This window comes from Pollachius pollachius (genome assembly GCF_949987615.1).
Source record: "Pollachius pollachius genome assembly, chromosome: 3".
Classification (NCBI taxonomy): Eukaryota; Metazoa; Chordata; class Actinopteri; order Gadiformes; family Gadidae; genus Pollachius; species Pollachius pollachius.
The window spans coordinates 1760794-1781849 of NC_136936.1; the positions used below are offsets into that span (position 1 = coordinate 1760794).

A 21056-nucleotide genomic window follows, 5' to 3' on the forward strand; every position below is an offset into this window, starting at 1 on the left:
GGGGGACAACAGATTGGCCGTTTCCTCTCCGGATTCACACACCCTCTCCCTCTCTCCGGCTGCGCCGTCTCCGGGGAGCTCGGCCAGGTTCACACACCACCTAATCTCTCTCCCTCGTCGCTATCACCCGGCAGGTGGGCTGAGTCCCCCCCCCCCCCCCCCCCACGCTGAACCCACTGAACCTCACTGTCTGCTTATCTCCCTGCCGGAGGTCATGGGGAAAACAGGATGGGAAGAGGTGGGACGAGACACTGCTTCAAAAGGGGAGAGCGAGGGGGAGGCAGGGGAGAGGTAAAGGATAGGAGGGCCCCCATGTGTGGAACAGGAGGTCTAATGCCTCAACTCGCTTCCCCGCACTCTCCTTCTCTTTCCTCCAGCTCCCAGGTACCTTCCACGTCCTTTCATCTCCGGGATCGGCTCGTTAGGTCTGCTAATCCGCCACAATTCCATGCCACGCTGTTACAATCATAATAAACACACAACGCAGATTCCTTCCCTGTTCCATCTCTCTCGGAGTATTACCAAGAGACAGATGCTGATCTGTTATTGGTTAAGAGATAATATCATAGACAAACACGCAAACAATCAACTCTAGGAAGAAACTCCCGTTTTCATCAAATGTAGAAGCGTAAGCAGATGTTGCTTTATGCACATCCAAACGAGGCCCATGCAGCCACATTGCAGACAGACTTACGGGTTGGGTTTGAAACGACTCAGCAGCAAAACGGTTGCACATGGATGGCAGACTCATGGCTGGCTGATAAAACAGCACGGCCTGCTTTTGTCTCCACGATACGACCGTAGGAACTACAGACACACATTAGCGCGACATTGCTTTGTTTACGTGTGTGGACCCGCTGAACTGAGCGGACACAGCCGTCTGAAATGCCACCATCTTGGCACCGACCTGAGTTTGCCACGCTGAGGGAGATGAATGCACATTCTGATACAGTAGAGCAAAGCTCCAAATGGCGTTTGTGGAATGAACACACGCGCTCCGCTCCATTAGCATCAGAACAATGTGTCCACGCAGCGCGGGGAACAGTCACAGCCCAGGGTGAGTGTGGTTTAGTCAGGCAAGTGGGAGGAGGAGAGATGCCGTGATACACTCATTCCTGCATCCTCCCTGCCAACGACTCGAGAGAGAGGAGAGATAAATGGAGTGTGTGGACATAGCTTTACCGGACAAACAGCCATTGAAACCTCCTCCCCCTCCTCAGACGAACCAGAGTCACACCCTTCACACAGACAGCGTCTCCAAGCAGCAACAGCTGGGAGCTGCTCTACAGCAGAACGTTATTAAATCCCACTGAACCAACAAAGGAAATATGGAAACCAAAACATCCACAGCCCACAGAAAGCTGTGTGCGTGCATGTTTTTTCATTTTAAAATGCAGTGTTTTTACTCAGTGGTGCTGTGGTGCCCAACCTGAGGGTCTGGACCCTGCAGGGGCCGCTGATATGCATATGGGGTCGCAGGAGAGTGCTGACCTAGGAATAAGATATTCGATGATCTATTATTCATCTATCTCATATCCGTCTGATGATTCATAGCCACGAGCAAACTGCGTGTAGTAGAGCGATGCGTTGATGTTCACCCGTACAATAACATTACAAGCAGATGTTGAGAGGGTATAAACTATTTGTGTGGAGGCAGATGAGCCGGCATCGCACATAACTTCAGAGCGAGCAACGGGTTCACTGGCGTAGTGTGTGTTGCACTCAGCCGTGCTGGAAGCCTGCTGCATGACGGCTGTCATGCTCTCTGCCTGACTCGTGCCTACTCATACCAGGGGTCTGATTCATAGCAACACTCATCTCCGCACGTCCGTTACATCCGTCCCAGTGCAGACCCCCGTCCTGTCCGGCCGAACACGTCGACCTGGTGAGCAAGGGGCCGGCCGTCCATCTCAGAATGAAAGGCAGATGGGATGTAAGGAGGGGGCGTAAACGAGACCCAACGGCAGGAGGTACAAAGACTGGCCTGTATGGACGCGGCCTGGGCTGGGCTCTGATAAGACCCGTGAGTCAACACATGGACTTCTGCTACTTCCTCATTCGGCCCAGCGGGTTGTTACACTGTGTGTGTGTGTGTGTGTGTGTGTGCCTGGAAATACTTGTGAGTTGTAAATTGTTTGAAAATCATGTTCACTGATGAACAGCTGTGCACTCTAGTTATTTAACCTTAGTTCAGTTTTTCAAACTAATTTCACTCCTGCTAATAGGTCTGGCGTTCATGTCTTGCCTATTGTGAAAAGGTTTGTAAAGTAAAATAAAAGTGAGTTATTAAAGTACATAAGTTCTTCCAAAACTCTTTCAAAAGATGACCGGTTGCTGAGGGCACTCGCCCCAGCTGAGATGTGATCCACACATCTCAGATGGGCCCTTCGACGGCCCGACACCCGGCCCTGGGTCCACCACGTCTATTGTGTGGATCCGCCGCCCACCAGTCCTGTTAAAACACGGGGTCTCCAGTCTACCCTCCCTCCATCGTCTTCATTGCACTTCTTTAATCCAAACCGCAGATGAGGAGGGCAGGGCCGTGCTTGGCAGGCTATCCATCCTTAATAGAGCAATAAACCAATCACAACAGGCGATCTAAGATGAACTGATGGGCTGGTGATGGGAGCCGGACGTGGCCGTGTATTCTCAGAGAGGTATCAGCCAGAGCCCTCAGCACCTCACCTGGTGTCTCCCTAATGCCGTTAGTTCCACTGGTGCACACGTGGCCGTACGGCCACAGTGTGAGGAGCCTCCCAAACACGCGTCCTAATCCATCTTCTGATCAACATGAACCTCACACGGAGACACGTGTGCCGACAACTATTTCAACTATGGCCAACTATAGTTAGATAAAAGGTGTGCGCGCGTGCGTGCGTTCTGCTGAAACCTCCGGGAGAGATCCGTTCCACTTAACACTGGTTTCTGGTGAACCAACCATGCCATGCCCTTCGAATCGATCGTGTAGAACTGACAAATGGGTTTAGTGGCATGACAGTGCAGGAGCAGCTCACACGCGCGCCCAGACTAATGCACTCCTCCGCTGTCCATAAAGACACACACAATCAGCCGCTTCCTGATCCTTTCAGCCAGGATTTCCTTTCTCCAGGACACAACTGCACTGCTGGTGTATGACTGGGACCATTGTGCGGAACACGCGTGCACGCGCACACACACACACACACCTGTTAGCCGTGACCCCTGTGTGCGGTCTCGGTTAAGGACAGACAAGAAGCAGGTGTACCAACAGCCCGGTAGACCGCTAAGCCCTCTTCACTCTCCGGCTCCCAGCCTTAGGAAACCTCTCGGCGCAGCCCGGCAGACAACAGCACACAGATCCAACAGAGGCACAGGAGAAAAGAAACAACATTGAAGCAAGATGGCACCTGCCCCGACACACACGACAGTTGCGTGCGAGCGCTTCTCTTCTCTCACCGGAACGAAGCGTTTCCCTAGAGATCAGCGAGGTGATTCACTGGGCTGTCATCTATCGACCTCTGAATCAGAACATGAAAAAACAAAACCTTAACATCAGCAGACCCGCGGCTGTATACAGCACCGCCCCTGGGACAGTAGAACAGATATGAGTTATGTTATACGTGTTGATGCCAGAGATAGAGACCTCTCTCATAGGTTCACAATCAGCCGCCTCTAATCCTGCCACATTTGGTCACGTCTCTGCTGACCTGGTCATCAAGCAGAGTTTCATGGACTTGCCAGTGTTGGTTGTAAACAACTCGATGAATGATATGCGGCACAGAACTCTGCCTTTCCACCTTCCTTCTGCAGCGGATTTCTGTTGTTCTTCTGTCTTTAATGCTGGCGTACTATTGCCAAACAAAATAAATGTGTGCCTCTAGCTTTAATAAAGTCTTCAGAGTTCAGCAGCGAGAGGAATCGATCTGACTCGGTTTCCCTGACACCCAGCAGATGTAGGCCCTATATCTCGCCCGCATGGTGGAGCTCTCTAAACACCGACCCGCCACCAGGAACCTCCCCACCGTCAGGTATCAGGTCGTATATAAGGAGATCTGAAGCGCAGCCTTCAATTTACATCTTCAAATAGACAGCTCTACCCAGGCCGGAGTAAGTCACCCCATGTGCATTTCTCCATGGGGCAGTCCAGATCCTGTGCCGCTCATGCGTGTATCCACTAGACGCCTGTCAAAGGCTTTGTGTTGGGTCCAATGGTACCCGTGCTAAAGTTAAAGTGCTCGCTCTGCGGCTGGCCGCCACAGGCAGAGCACCTCTCCTTCCGCCCCCGTCTCCCCGTGGTGACCAGGGCGAGCTGTGGCGAGGAAAGGCCTCCTCCACATGTGTGTTTACCCACCAGCTAAAACCAACAGGCTATATTTACCCCGCTCAAACAGACCCAGGAATGAGCCGACCAGAAGGGACTAGAACCAGCGCAGCGGGAGCCGGGGGAGAGCGGGCCGGGACGCCACACGCTGGGGTACCCCCCCCCCCCCCCCCCCCCCCCCTCCCCCCCACACACCTCCCCTTCCTCATCATCACCCCTTCCTCCTCATCCTCAACAAGGTGGACCAGAACAAGCAGAGCCGTCAGCAGCGGCCGACGCCATCAGAGCACCGATGGCCTGTTGGTTATGTTTGGGTTTCTACCATTCGTCTTCTCTTCCTAGATAGGGTGACAGAGCCGTAAACAACCTCCCGGGCCGGTTTGACCTCGCCGGGACAGGAAGATGCCCCGTGGATTGATTGATGAGCCCCCAGGCCAGTCGTTCATCACCACACACAGTGCCCACAGAGGAGAGGGAGGGAGGGAGGGAGGGAGTGCCGCCCCTTCTGGACCTTTGAACCGACACCGCCGCCAACCTCACTGTCCCAGGCAGGACTCCCCAAGAGGACCAGGACGGATCCATAAAGGAGGTTTATTACAGAGGACCCCATCACAGGGACGCTGCACCCAACACCCCGCGGCGGGCTGCGATACAAGCTGCACCCGTATTCTGTGCGCTCAACATCCAGGGTTACAGTGGCGTAAACCCTCATCAGAACGCCTGGACATGCTAATGAGTCTGATGAATATACTTGTGGAGGATGAAACATGTTGATGGGTTTAGAAAAATCCACAAAATAGCAGCATATTGAGGGACTCCTTCCACCCAAAGGAACTGTGCTAACATGAGGCAGATGGTGGCCTTGGCCCGGGGCGTGCAGTCGCCTCCTTATGACCCATCAGGCTTTACTAACGAGCAACACGCAGCCACAGGGGGGGAATATGGCTCGATGGCCATGATCATTCCCTCGAGGGCGAGATAACCAAATCCTGATTCCCATTAACCTTTTAGTTAACCAAGACACCTCCAGGAATCGCTAGGAACCCGGGCCACAACCGTTACTCTGGATCTAAAATTACAAACGGCCGCGAGGCTGCCAAGCGTGTTGTGGTTGTGGGCGGACATTTAAACTTGGGCTGGAAGCAGGCTGACCACAAGGCAACATCTCACACAGGACCCGGCAACATCTAGCAAACTTAAAGTCTCCGAACACTGAAACTGCATAGCAAAAAACATGAAAATAAATCTTTGGATCAACATTGTTTTTTTTTTTCAACATAACTGCAGCCATATCGTTTACAGACAGCCGGGATTAACCCCCTTGTTACGAAAAATGTGATTTAAACATCAAACATTGTTATAATCGATCATGATCCCTAAGAGATTATAAAAGCAATATCCGAGCTCTAAATCTACTTCATCAACAATCAACAAACTGATGCGTCCACTTATCAATGTTGGAAATGATTAACATTTCAGCGGATTAGTTGTATTTTCATTTAAGTCACTATTTACAGACAGAGAACCATTTCCTAAGCTCCTTGACTGGTGCTTGTCAAGTGGACACATGCTGTAAACATTAAGGCATTAAAGGCGGACAGCAGCCCCGTTTAAAAGACGCTTCTAGTGAGCCAACTACAGCAGGATACAAATCGAACAAACATGTTACAGCAAAATAACAAAATAATCCCACAAACAGGCACGTTAACATGCCGGCTACATCGACAACCTACAGCCTACAACAACAACCTATCTACAGTTGGCTACATTTTGATGTCGACTCCGGAGGGATTTGAACCGAGTTCATTGGGGAAAACAACAAGTAAACGAGACTTGAACGTAAAGAACAGCTCTGCTCACAGGGTGCGTGTGGGTTGTAAACCTATTCTGCCACTACGGACTTTTGATCCCACAGCAATTACAACCAGTTCCACTCTTCGGCTCAGCCGATACCAACTGGTGCCCCTCTGAAGTGCCCACTAGATCCCCGCTGGACGGACCAGAGGGTTGCGGGGTCCGACCCAGACCCAGCCCAGGGGAACAGAGCCTTTCCATGGCAACTTCCGACTGCAGCACAACTATTCAAATTCCAGGCTCGTCCTCGCTAACTAGCAGGGCAGCTCCCAACTAAAAAGACAATGTTCCCATTGTCTGGAACTTGTAGTTTAATGGAGTCGTCAGGCCCTCCCAGTCGTGATTAGCTCAGGTGAAAAAAAGACTACACGTCGGAAGGCTGCGGAGCGCAGGGCGCCTGCGCAGTGCGCGTTCCTTAAAGATCGGGAAGCCTTGGGGATTTTGGGTTGTAAATGCGTTAATACAACGACCGGTGACTGTGATGTACGTGTACTACTGAACGGAAGGCCCATACACGGGGTATACATGCAGTACGCGTTCTCTCGGAGCGCTACCTCGGGGTAAACCCGGCCGTAGTATCGGGCTGTTGACTGCGCTGACTGAAGTTCGTTCGCCTCCTCGCGATGTTCGCTTCGCTGGCCGAGCGGACTCGTTACTTTACAACATCGTTTAACACCCCACCGCGGTAAAAAACACCACTGTGGACGGAAAACATCAGGACACATATCATACCTGGCGACGCTTTCTGGTTTTCGTGAACTTAAATCCTGTTTCGGTAATAGTGGGTCCGTTGAAGGAGCGCTCTGTGGCCGCCTGCTCACCGCTGCGCTGCCAGGAATGCTTCGGCTCAAACGAAACACGGCTCACACGCTCACTGCGCATGGGCGACCACGCTCGATGCACCAGGCTGATAGTAACGCAGGGGGCGCTGTTCAATGGTCCGACGGCTCCACCTCCGGGATGCGTTTGTTAACGAAATTGATGAGCATGGGATTGGATGAATTATCGTAGGCTGTATTCAGTCTTAAACTGCGTTTTGTGATTGCAGTAGCAGCCTTTAATAAATGTGTACCCCGCTGCAGTTCTACCCAGACGGCCTATTTGCAGCCTGCGGCAGAAGACCGGTGGTGATCAGGCAGAATGAGTGGACAGCGCCCCCCTGTGGGGGTCCTGTATAATACTGTCACTACCACAATACTACCACCAAATTGTGATAACTGCCTAACTCTCCTCTCCTAACGCTGGCTATGTCTATATATTGGCAGCATCTGGTCCAGCTTACTGTGACAGTGTAAATAAAGAAATCCTGTGTTTACCCAAAAAAATGAGTTTCTTCTTTTTTTCCGAGAACCTTAAAATGTGACGTAGGCAGTTATGCTATGAGGCGAACGAGATGAGGCCTCCATGTTTTTCTTAAGAAGTTCATGAATAATAGTCCTATATTCTGAATAGGATAAAAAAAAGTTCTAAACAACGCTTAAATGAATTGCACTATCCCAGTTTATTACTAAAACCACATGTAGTGAGGCTTAAAAGTGACTTGATGTGTCAACATTTCCCGTATTGGTTTATAAGCATTTTAAGATAGTATTTCATTAAACGAATCCAGGTTTTCCTACACTTCAGTTTGAGGAGGACTTTGACTACGTCATATTTATAGAAACCATGAAGGCAGTACTGTTGATCAGTCATCAGGGGGCAGTATTGCATCAGATACAGGGAGTGGATTTATGTTATTATCATCTCCCTTATTTGTTTATGGATTATATAAACAAATAAGGTTGTATTATAGTATATTATTTTACATAACAGTAGAGGAACATGTACAAGTGTAATGTCCTAAGTAGTAAGGCAGTAATAACTTACTATGAAACAACATGGATCTATTTCATTGAAAGTACATTTACTCAAGTAGCCTAATGACCGCTAAAAATAAGCGTTACCCTGTTCAGCTTAATCAAGAAAAGCTCTGGTTGCTACAGGGATTATCTTTGTTTAGTTTTTTTATTTCTGCAATACAGGATGTTTATCTGATCCTGATACCTGCCATTCCCTCATGTCACGAGCGAGAAGATGTGTATCGCAGGCCTACGTCAGAGGAGGGTTCGCTTTGATAGGCTATCCGTCTCCACGTCATACAGTGTTTTATAACGCCATAGCTGCCAAAATGATATAGGTCAATGAACAACCCTATTAAACTATATTACCCACAATGCAACGTAGCAACCACCCCCCAGCACCGCCGAGTCCAGTGTTGCCAGATTGGGCCGGATCTACCGCCCAATTTGGCAACCCTGACACCATGCTGAAGCCAGTGTAATCAGGTAAATCCAGCCCAATCTGGCAACGCTGGCTGAGTCCCGTTCCAATAGGTCGTCGCTCCCTCCGGTTCACCCATCGCTCCAGCCCTCAGTCCACAGTGCGCACCGGGTTACGGAGCGACCGGGACGCCGTGACTAACAGCCGCACACCGGAGACCCGTGACCAGCCCCGCGGCCGCACACCGGAGACCCAGGGACCAGTGAGCTGCGTGTTGGGACGCTTCCCCGGTACATTTGGATATACGGAGTGACCCTGCGGACTGACAGCTCGCTTCACGGAATGTCTATGGGGGGGAAAGGATGTTTGAGGACGAGAACCCCCTCGCCAGCTGACTGACCTATATTGCGAACCAAGGAACCCAGAAGGAGTGGTTGGACAGGAGCGTGTTCCCAGACGCGGATGGTGTCACCTCGTAGGCGCATCCACCCCCACGCCCATGCGACGATGTGGTCGGAGGTCTTCGGAGTCCAGGTTAGGTTACAGTAACCAGTGTCACCTCGTCCACCTTAAGCCTGCTCGTTATTCAGCCAGGCTTGTTGACTGAAGTAGCCTCCTAGCCTGCCTAATAGGCCGACCTAATCGTATTATTACCATTCATTATATTGTTATTAGGCCTGTTATTATAATGTAAATTATTACGGCTGTTACTATGAGTGTTATTTGTATGATCATGATTATGATTAGTATTACTACATTGTATTAAACGCTGTCTTACTCCCACACAGCCTATGAAAACAAGTCACGAAGAGGATCGGATGGCCTTATTCCGCCCAGCGCGTCAAAACGGATCAGATACATCCACATTATAGTGCTCGCCTTCTGGAGTATGAAGAGGCAGTCGATAGCATCCCAGTCTCCCTGCGGTCGTTCTGCCTGAGGATCCCCGATGGAGGATGAACTCTGTGCGTCTGGGCCGTCGATCGAGCGGCAGAAACCAATGGGCTCTGGAGGCTTCGAGTGAAGGATGACATTAGACATAGTCTGACATCGATGTACTCTCCGCAGAACAGAGGAATTCATCCGGAGGTTTCAAACCGAGGACTCGCTCAGTGATGTCCCGAACGCTGAGGATGTAGACCGGAGCGGAACGCAAAGCTAAGGGCCAGGAAGGGTTATCTTTGTTGCGATGCGACTTCAGTCGGTGCTGGATGTGGTGCCGCTGGAAAATATAGTCGATGTTTGTAGTGCACATGTAAATTCAGACGTGAACGTGGACGAGGGCTTGTTTGTGAAGGCAGTGCAGGCTGTCAGGTCGTTGAACTGGCTCATGTTTGGCGATGCATGTAGGATTTAGTCTTTGCTGGCTTGTCAGAATGTAGGGCATTTTCTGCACTCATGAGCCCGACAACACAATAGAGGGTCAGTCTCTTTATTTCTCTTGCTCTAAACAGGGGTCTTGCGCTTATATCTTATATATGAGAAAAGACACGTCATCCGACCAGGACACGGTGTATTTTTTCTATTCACTATTTATTGACCGTTTTTAAATAGTCGGCTGGGTTAGGAGTTCAGCTGGGATCTGGTTTTGATTGGCTACTGCCAGGCGCATAGATTATGACTACTTTGTGCAGCTTTTAAACGTTCTTACAAGGTTATAATTGAATCACCGCTTTATGACAGTTGACCGTAAGCTGCTTCATTAATGGCTCTCTGTTTATAGGCAAAATATAGGGCAACGCGTTGGAGGACTCATAGTCTACCACCAACATTGAAATACGATGAGTAAGCCCTAAATTATGATTAAAACGGAAGCCATAAGTCGTTGTTACTCATTTTAGGCTGCGCTACATTTAGTAGATCCAGTTTCTGAATTTGAATTCATAACTCGAACGAGTTCCTCCCCGCCCGGACGCTTTACATAGGTTCCTAGGTTCCTGGTAACCAGGCCTGCTGTTTGTCAGAACACACGTCCCAGAACAGCCCGACCGTTCCCCGGGAGCACCGGCCGGGCCGCGGCTCCGCTGGGCCCAGGGGCCCGACGCGAGGAGCCTCCCCCTGGCCCCGCCGCTTTGGGAGTACATGTCCCCTACGCCCTGCGTCCTATCGCCCCCGGTTACCGCGGCGACACTGCTTCCTCGGGGAGGGCCGTCGACGGTGGCGAGGCCGGCCGCTCTCTGACCCCCCCCCCCGGGACGGACCGCTCAGGAGGAGGACCCCCCCCCCGATGGGCCCCGCATGAGTCGCTAGAGGCCAGGGCCGTGACGCCAGAGCGCCGCCCCGCCGCCGCCATGGACCCCCTGGGCAAGGCGTCCAGCGCCGCGGGGCCTTGCACCAGCTGCGGAGGCTGCTGCCCCCCCCCCGCCCCTCTGCCTCACCTCCCCCGGGCCCCCGTCCAACCCGTGGTCCTCCCCGCCGGCGGCCCTGATGCGGCCCGGCCCCGCCCCGCAGCAGGGGGTGAACGGCGGGAGCTGGAGCTCCCCGGCCGGCTCCTCCTCCTCCTCCTCCTCCTTCCCCCCCGCCGGCCCCCAGGGCGGGGGTCCGCAGCCCAACCCCTACTGGACGGCCGTGTTCGACTACGAGGCGGCGGCGGACGAGGAGCTGACGCTGCGGCGCGGCGAGCTGCTGGAGGTGCTCTCCAAGGACTCAAAGGTGTCCGGCGACGAGGGCTGGTGGACGGGCAAGATCCGGGACAAGGTGGGCATCTTCCCCAGCAACTACGTCACCCGGCGGGACGCCGCCGGCTACCCCCGCCTCGCCCCGGGCCGGTCGCCGGGGCCGGGCGCGGCGGGCGCCGGCGACCGCCCCTCGGAGATCGACTTCTCGGAGCTGGTGCTGGAGGAGGTGATCGGCGCGGGGGGCTTCGGGAAGGTGTACAAGGGTGTGTGGCGCGGGGAGGAGGTGGCGGTGAAGGCGGCGCGGCAGGACCCCGACGAGGACATCAGCGTCACGGCCGAGAGCGTGCGGCAGGAGGCCCGGCTCTTCTGGATGCTGCGTCACCCCAACGTCATCTCCCTGCGGGGGGTGTGTCTGAAGGAGCCCAACCTCTGCCTGGTGATGGAGTACGCCCGGGGGGGCGGGCTGAACCGGGCGCTGGCCGGCAAGAAGGTGCCCCCCCGCGTGCTGGTCAACTGGGCCGTGCAGATCGCCACGGGGATGAACTACCTGCACAACCAGACCATCGTGCCCGTCATCCACCGAGACCTCAAGTCCAGCAACGGTAAGGGCCCGTCGGGGCCGGGGGGGGCCGACCCACGGGCCCCCCACAGACCTCTAGTGGTTCAGCCCGTCCCGGGACGGGCTGAACCACTAGAGGTCTGTGGGGGGCCCGTCCCGGGGCAGTCAGGTTCTGGACCACTACATTTACATTCAGGGCGTTTAGCGGGCGCTTTAATCCAAAGCGACTCGCAATCAGTACATTTGTCATCAGAAAGAGAACCAACAATATATCTCTGACGGCACAGTAAGGATGTTCACGGAACCAACCACTATCACTAGGTTAACCCGTTCCTCGTATGCAACAAAGATAGCCAGGATAAGACGCTACAAGAGTACTATTTTTAAGTGCCAGGGCGTACAACGTACAATTAGTGCGTAAGAGGGGTGTGAGGGGCTGGCTATGCAGAGCCTAGGCGAACTCTAGAACCGCTGGAGTTCTGTGTGGTCGGTGTGTTTTGGTAGTTCTTTGAGTTGAGGATACTTTGGCAGAGTAATGTTCTCCACACTGGAGAGGAGTGAGAGGGGAGACTGGGGACGTCCCCTCTGGCTCCTAGGAGATCTGAGCAGGACTACAAATAGACCGCTAGCTGTCGCGTTTGACACATGTCAATCAAGTGTGGGGATATCGCATCCGACGAGATGGTGAGCTTCCTCGTTAAAACACATGACCTACTGTGGTCATGGTGATTCTAGCTAGGGTGCGGGTGAGGAGAACCCACAGTAGTATGATGATACATTGATTTGGCCTTTGACGTTTTACCCACGATGTTGACACTGGTGCAAGGCGGCAGGGTAGTGGTTTACGGGATGGATCACACGATGTGGGTCCTTTATATTTAACCGAGCAGTACCGCCTCCTTCCTGCAGGGGCTGAGCTTCCACTGCCATCTTTGTATTGGTACTTTAACGGTTGTTTGTGCCTCTGCGGACGGAACAGCGAACGCTGACTGCAATGTGGGATGAAAGAGATGTGAATGTGGAACCTCAGGTCAGATCGACCCCGGGTCGATACCGGGCGATGGCTGACATTGTCGACACAAGCACATAAACGCTTGGAGACAAACTGTGGCCACCTCTGCCATCTTTTCCCATGCCCGCTCTGTGCACAGCATCCTCCTCCTCCCTCTCCTCCTCCTCCTCCCTCTCCTCCTCGCCCTCCTTCTGCCTCCTCTTCCCGAGGAGCGCTGCTCTCTCCGCACCTCTCTCGTCTATTTTTGGTCCTTTGTGCTACTTGCTGTTTAAAGACGCAGTTGCCGTTGATGTTGTTTTGGTTGCATCAAAGGAATAATGTGTGACGCGCGTTGGTGTCCGTTCGGTACATCAATGCGTGTTAATGCGCATGCGTGTGTGTGTGTGTGTGTGTATATGTGTTTGTGTATGTGTATGTGTATGTGTGTGTTAATGTGTGTGTGTGTGTGTGTGGGTCTGGGTCTGCGTATTAATGTGTGTGTGTGTGTGTGTGTGTGTGCGTATTAATGCGTGTGGGTGTATGTTAATGCGCGTGTGTGTGTTAATGTGTGTGTGTGTGTGTGTATGTGTATACGTGCGTTTGTGTGTGTGTGTGTGTGTGTGCGTTCATCTCGGGGTAATTACAGTGTAATGTGGGGAGCCGACAGTTTACCTCTTAGAATTCCTACGGTCTCCAATCCTCTGCCAAAATTCCTCCTAATATTGTGTCTATGAGACGTGACACTCCTCTCTCTCTGAACATCACAGCCCTCCCCCCCCCCCCGTGCCGCTGTAATGGTGGAGGATCAGATGGCCATTGGACAGTGACGCCTTGGCAACAGCAGCCCCAGATCTGCCTTCTCACGGGCGCAGGGGAGTGCTTATGTTCTGTTGAGTCATGGCGCTGCGGGCCGGCGCTGAGCATGCTAACCCCCCCCCCCCCCCCCCCCCCCCCAGAGTCTGAACAAAGCCTCGACCCTGAACCCCCCTCACAGGCTGTGAGTGGTACTCTGTCGCCCCCGCCATGGCCTCTGAGTCATGGGGGGTTTATTGGGGACGGTGCAGGACTCAGCGTGGGGTGAGACGGCCTCTGCACGGGGTGAGACTGTACGGGGTGAGACTGTACGGGGTGAGACTGTACGGGGTGAGACTGTACGGGGTGAGACTGTACGGGGTGAGACTGTACGGGGTGAGACTGTACGGGGTGAGACGGCCTCTGCACGGGGTGAGACTGTACGGGGTGAGACTTCATGGGGTGAGACTGTACGGGGTGAGACTGTATGGGGTGAGACTATTTGGGGTGAGACAGCCTCCGTGTGGGGTGAGACTGTATGGGGTGAGACTGCCTCAGTGTGGGGTGAGACTGTATGGGGTGAGACTGCCTCCATGTGGGGTGAGACTGTATGGGGTGAGACTGCCTCAGTGTGAGGTGAGACTGTATGGGGTGAGACTGCCTCAGTGTGGGGTGAGACTGTATGGGGTGAGACTGTGTGGGGTGAGACGGCCTCCGTGTGGGGTGAGACTGTATGGGGTGAGACGGCCTCCGTGTGGGGTGAGACTGTATGGGGTGAGACTGCCTCAGTGTGGGGTGAGACTGTATGGGGTGAGACTGCCTCAGTGTGGGGTGAGACTGTATGGGGTGATGCTGCCTCAGTGTGGGGTGAGACGGCCTCTGTGTGGGGTGAGACTGTGACTCACCCTAGGAGACGGGTTGCCATGGTGAGGCTCCTCTGGGGAGGAGAGCGTGAGCAGGAGCAGGGGGAGTCAGCGATGGAGGGACTCTGCCGTGGTGATGAGGAGCAGGGGGAGTCAGCGATGGAGGGACTCTGCCGTGGTGATGAGGAGCAGGGGGAGTCAGCGATGGAGGGACTCTGCCGTGGTGATGAGGAGCAGGGGGAGTCAGCGATGGAGGGACTCTGCCGTGGTGATGAGGAGGAGAGGGAGTCAGCGATGGAGGGACTTCGCTCCTTCGTTCAGTCGCGTTTCCGGTAGCGCTGAATCATGCTGAGTCAGACTCAGCTCCTCCCTCGTTCTCAAACAATCGTGCAAACGGTCATCAATCAACGCACAGCGTTGCAATTAAGTTCCTTTCAGCTGAGGAGCGCTTCATGAATGGGGATGTTGTCGCCCGGGCCAGTCCCTCTGGACCGCTCTGCTAACCTGACGCAGAGAACAGCGAGTCAGCGAGTGGGAGTCTGGGAGGACCGGCGAGAGAGAACCGAAAGGAGGAACCAGGTCGGTTCGTTCTTGTTAAGGAGTCGTTCCTTCGAACTCGCAAACGTCCCATCACTGGAGGGAACCCACCTGGGGGCCGGAGAGGAGGAGGAGACAGGCCGGGGAGGAGGTGCAGTGAAGGAGTGCGCTGGCTGGTCGGTGTCTGCGTCTAGGGTTACCCCCCGAGCTCATTGTCCAGGCGCCTCTCAGGTGTCCTCTTCAAACGCCGACCACCTGGCATCGCCACGGTTACGGAGACACACACAGGGCCCCCGGCCGCCCCCCCCCCCCCCCCCCCCCTCGCTCGGCTGTCTCCTTGGATCTCCGGCCTGTAAACAATCCACGCTCACCCGCCCCGGTGCGGCGCTGGCCGCGCTCCACACGCCACGCTCTGGGCTCCGCCGCCGCAAAGGCTTTCACCGGCTCTCTTTGGCTTCACGTTTGGATTATTATTATTTGTTTTTTCCCGTAGAGGTGTGCGTATGTGTGTGTGTGTGTGTGCATCTATTTTAAATGCATTTGTCACACAGACCAGAAGTGAGTGAGTGAGTGAGTGAGTGAGTGAGTGAGTGAGTGAGTGAGTGTTGAGAGTAGCGATTAGCTCAAAATAATCTTAGTTTTCTGTCTTGATGTTCACCTTTGATTCATCCACAGTTGATTGGATTTAGTAGTTTTTACAACATTCCCGTTGAGGTGTGCATATGTGTGTGTGTATGTATGTGTGTGTGCATCTATTTCAAATGTATTTTGTCACACAGACCAGAAGTGAGTGAGTGAGTGAGTGAGTGAGTGAGTGAGCAAGCGAGTGTAGCGTTCAGCTCAAAATAATCTTAGTTTTTATGTTTTCATGGCTTAATTATGAATCTGGTGGATAGATCTCCCTTGTGGAACTACGGTTCATACGGTAGCCATTTTGTATTGGCTGGTTTCCCTGTGGCTCAACCTAATGTAGAATAGGTGTATTTGGTCATGGATCAGTGACTCCAGGTTCAAGACGGAGTTAATGAGGTGGGAATGAAGGCAGAGCAGACAGCGAGACGACCCGGAGCTCTGACTGTGTTTACCTCCCATGAAGAGAGCGTGTTTACCGAGTCAACACGCGTACCTGTGGACTGAGTCCTGTGGCACAGAGCGAGAATATCTGGTATACTAATTGCAGTAGAGTATTTAAACGAAGCTAACAAGAAGGGTAGAAAGCAGGCCTCTTCGTGCTCTCTTGTTATGACAGTTTTGGTTACATAAATGAGACACACTGGCAACCGTAGGGCCGCTTATCGGTTTTAATATCGGCTTATCTAATCAGCAACTTGTCAATACATAAATAATATATATGTATGTTTATATGTAATACATCGACAAGCTAACATCCTGTCATTGCAGCATAAATTGAAAAGCCATGTTGTATGAGAGAGAGAGCGAGAGAGAGAGAGAGAGACTATAGCATCGAGTGTGTTGAGGAAAGGATTAGCGTGGTGGCTACTGTGGACGGCTAATCCCTGAGAGAGAGAGACAGAGTGTGGAGGGCCAGACTGTGACTAACTGGACTAGTGGGAGCCCCCGGGGAACAGCCAGGAGCAGAGGAGAGGACGGTGGAACCCGGGGTCCGACACAGAGAACCCTCAGTACAACACGGAGCCACTCCCGGGCTACGGTCTGCACTTTAGAGGCATCGTCTCCACCAGAGGAGGGGGGGGGGTGGAGCAAGGGAAGACATGTACGACGGTCCTTCATGACACTCGAGGATTCACTGATTCACTGTCAACGAGAGAGGGGGAGAGAGAGGGAGAGAGAGCGAGGGGGAGAGAGAGGGAGAGAGAGGGAGAGAGAGGGAGAGAGAGCGAGGGGGAGAGAGAGGGGGAGAGAGGGAGGGAGAGAGAGGGGGAGAGAGAGAGGGGGAGAGAGGGAGGGAGAGAGAGAGAGAGGGAGAGGTAGAGGGAGGGAGAGAGACAGAGGGGGAGAGAGAGAGAGGGAGGGAGAGAGGTTGGTTACAGAAGAGCTAGGTTATTGTTTTCCTGAGCGACGGTGTTCCTTGTGTTCATAAGGCTCTTCTGTGTGTTCAGTGCAGGCTGCTCATGCTACAGCCTGAGTGTGTGTGGAGGACGGACAGTTGGGCGCTGTGGTGCTGAGGCAGTAGGCGTACACACTTATATACGCAAAACTACATGCAAACTTAGACACATACAAACATAGACACTTACATACATGCATGCACGTACGCACACAAGTATCCACACACAGACACACACATATGCACTTACAGACACACACCACAGTAGAGCAATGACAATGACCCCATTCTTCCACCGCAGCCCAAGACAGCGAGCGAGCCAGGATCACAATGACAAGAGTCACTAGAGAGAGGGGGGGGGGAGAGAGAGAGAGAGAGAGAGAGGGGGGGCGAGAGAGAGATGAATGAGCGAGAGAAAAAGAGAGAGAGAGGAGGGGGTAGTGTGAGAGTGAGAGAGAGAGCGAGAGAGAGAGAGAGAGAGAGAGAGCGAGAGAGAGAGAGAGAGGAGGGTTTAGTGTGTGAGAGAGAGAGAGAGAGAGAGAGAGAGAGAGAGAGAGAGAGAGATGGAGGAGCAGGGATGGGGTGTGTAGGGTTAATCTGAGGAGGGTTTCAGACTGGGTCTCTCCTCTGTTCTCTGTGTGTGTTGGGACTAATTAGGACTTGTATTCTCACTGTACTTTTCACCTGCTGCACGTCCTCATCTGATGGCCTCGGCGTGGAGCTCTTACTACCGACTTCCTCCTGCTAATGGCTCAGGAAGAGTCATCACCAGATCAGTGGAGCACCAGGTTACGGCCCCAGAGAGAGATGGAGTCTGGCAGCATCCACATTAAGGTCCTTTAATAGTGTGGACGTGTTCGGGAGAGAGGGGGAGAGGGGTGGAGAGAGAGGGGGAGAGAGGGGGAGGGAGGTAGGGAAGGGGGGAGAGAGGGAGCTGAAACACAAACACATACACATAAACCTGCACACATACGCGCACACACACACATAAACCTGCACGCGCACACACACAGCATCTCTCTCGGCACGTGAAGAAATAGACGATCTGAGGCCGTTGTGTCAGGACGTCTCCCGTCTCTCCAGACACGCTGACACACACTCTCTACAACCGTTTGTTATTGTTCATAACTAAGCCTCCATCGGTCTGCCTCAGAGGGTTAGATTGGCCCATTACACACACACACACACACACACACACACACACACACACACACACACACACACACACACACACACACACACAGCAGAGCGGTCTGTGTTCCGTGGCCCCCCCCCCCCCGCTCTGCCTGGCTAGCCTCTCTGTTCTGACGCTCAGAGGAGCGCCATTGTCTCCCGGCAGCCGCCTGGCACGGGCACGGAGAGGAGAGAGGAGAGAGGAGAGAGGAGAGGACAGAGGAGAGGGAAGAGAGGAGGAGAGAGGAGAGGAGAGAGGAGAGAGGAGAGGAGAGAGGAGAGAGGAGAGGAGAGGAGAGAGGAGAGAGGAGAGGAGAGAGGAGAGGAGAGGAGAGAGGAGAGAGGAGAGGAGAGAGGAGAGAGGAGAGGAGAGGAGAGAGGAGAGAGGAGAGGAGAGAGGAGAGAGGAGAGGAGAGAGGAGAGGAGAGGAGAGAGGAGAGGAGAGAGGAGAGGAAGAGAGGAGAGAGGAGATGAAGAGAGGAGAGGAGGAGAAGAAGAGAGGAGAGGAGAGGAAAGTAGAATAGAGAGCGCTCAGAGAGGAGAGGAGAACACTCAGAGAGGAGGACACTCAGAGAGGAGAACACTCCGAAAGGAGAGGAGAACACTCAGAGAGGAGGACACTCAGAGCCTAGCAGTCTCTGGCCCCCCCTCCCCCTTGGACTAGGCAGGAGTCTGGACTCAGAGTCCAGACTCACTAATGATGCACTGGACCTTTTACCGTACGTTGTCTTAAAGGTCATGTTTGTAGGCCAGTTCTCGATCTAGCTGCAGAGTCTCAGTTAAATGCCAATGAACATCCCAACTAATCAAATGATCAGATACATTATTGAAATGACTCGACGCTTCCATAGAAAGGGAATAGTTTGCGTGACTAATAGATGGAAGTATACACTGTATTGAAGTTATACGTGACAAGCCTTTGGAGATTTGGTGAAACGAGTAGGCATACTTTTCTCTCATTCTTACACGACACACACACACACACACACACACACACACACACACACACACACACACACACATTTCATCCCCAAAAAATAATAGCGACCTCTCTTTACCTCCATCTCTGTGGAGAGCCATGCTGCTCGTGCTGGCAGCTGCTTTCTGTGAGCAGACAAAGCAAAGGGCTGGAGGGGTGGGGGACCAGGTAGAGGTATCACTGACACCCTGGGAGCCAGCGTCCCGTCAAAGAGAGGCGTGGAAGAGGCCCGGCGATGGGAGCAGGGACACCTTTTTAGTGGAGCATCTTTGATACACGAAACACGATTCAAGAGATCTGAATTATAAATGGACTGAAATAAGATTAAAGGGACTGGCTCCGCGTTTATACAGATGAAAAACAAACCCACGGAGCCAACATCCCCTCCGTTCAGACAGTAACCTATTAGCGCTGGTTATCAAACGTATATATGTTTGGCATTTTAATCTGATAATAATATCAGTTTAAATTGGGTGGAGAAGCATTGTGCTTTGAAGGGGAAAAGGATGCTGCAAGGCAGTGTGTGTTTGTGTGTGTGTGTGCGTGTGATTGTTTTATACGTTGTGATCTACTTGAAGCCCCCTCGGGGGGGGGGGGGGGAGAAGAGGCACTGTGTGAAATTCAAAGCAAAACAACAGCGTCCTGCGACAGCATCACTCACTCGCTGCAGGGAGGAGCCGGCAGCCACGGCTCTGCCTCCTCCCCACCTCCTCACTCCTCTGCCTCCTCCCTACCTCCTCACTCCTCTGCCTCCTCCCTACCTCCTTACTCCTCTACCTCCTCCCCACCTCCTCACTCCGCGGCCTCCTCCCCACCTCCTCACTCCTCTACCTCCTCCCCACCTCCTCACTCCTCGGCCTCCTCCCCACCTCCTCACTTCCTCGGCCTCCTCCCCACCTCCTCACTCCTCGGCCTCCTCCCCACCTCCTCACTCAATCCTCTGCCTCCTCCCCACCTCTTCACTCCTCGGCCTCCTCCCCACCTCCTCACTCCTCTGCCTCCTCCCCACCTCCTTACTCCTCTGCCTCCTCCCCACCTCCTTACTCCTCGGCCTCCTCCCCACCTCCTCACTCCTCTGCCTCCTCCCCACCTCCTCACTCCTCAGCCTCCTCCCCACCTCCTCACTCCTCTGCCTCCTCCCCACCTCCTTACTCCTCTGCCTCCTCCCCACCTCTTCACTCCTCTGCCTCCTCCCCACCTCCTCACTCCTCTGCCCCCTCCCCACCTTCTCACTCCTCTACCTCCTCCCCACCTCCTCACTCCTCTGCCTCCTCCCCACCTCCTCACTCCTCTGCCTCCTCCCCACCTCCTCACTCCTCGGCCTCCTCCCCACCTCCTCACTCCTCGGCCTCCTCCCCACCTCCTCACTCCTCTGCCTCCTCCCCACCTCCTCACTCCTCTACCTCCTCCCCACCTCCTTACTCCTCTGCCTCCTCCCCACCTCCTCACTCCTCTGCCTCCTCCCCACCTCCTCACTCCTCTGCCTCCTCCCCACCTCCTCACTCCTCTGCCTCCTCCCCACCTCCTCACTCCTCGGCCTCCTCCCCACCTCCTCACTCCTCTGCCTCCTCCCCACCTCCTTACTCCTCTACCTCCTCCCCACCTCCTTACTCCTCTGCCTCCTCCCCACCTCCTCACTCCTCTGCCTCCTCCCCACCTCCTCACTCCTCGGCCTCCTCCCCACCTCCTCACTCCTCGGCCTCCTCCCCACCTCCTCACTCCTCTACCTCCTCCCCACCTCCTCACTCCTCTGATGCACTAGACTTCATGTCTCCTCCAGGTCTCCTGCCCCCCCCTCCACCTCCCTCCACTGCCCGCCGTGTCCCCGTTCATCCCTCCTCCTCCTCCTCCTCTGCCCTCCTTTCCGCAGCCCTCTGCCGTCTCCTCCTCCACTCATTTCTCTTCCATTTTACCCTCCGTCCTTCCCTCTCTCTCTCCCTTCAGTTCCTCTCTCTCTCTCTATCTCAGACCCTCTCTCTCTCTCTCTCTCTCTCTCTATCTTCAGACCTCTCTATCTCTCTCTCTCTCTCTCTCTTCAGATCCTTTCCCTATCTCTCTCTCTCTCTCTCTCCCTTCAGTTCCTCTCTCTCTCTCTCTCTCTC

The 21056-nt window shown here is 53.8% G+C and overlaps 1 protein-coding gene across 1 annotated transcript in view; it reads left to right on the top strand.

Annotated features, from left to right (window-relative positions):
• Positions 1–10560: 10560 nt before the first annotated feature.
• The window catches only part of map3k10 (mitogen-activated protein kinase kinase kinase 10), a gene marked incomplete at its 3' end in the record, with an annotated part of 33549 nt that continues 23053 nt past the window's right edge, over positions 10561–21056 (top strand). Inside the window, 2 exon segments of the mRNA XM_079732367.1 lie at positions 10561–10782; positions 10784–11633. Coding sequence (XP_079588493.1) covers positions 10705–10782; positions 10784–11633 — 928 coding nt within the window. The 5' untranslated portion in view covers positions 10561–10704.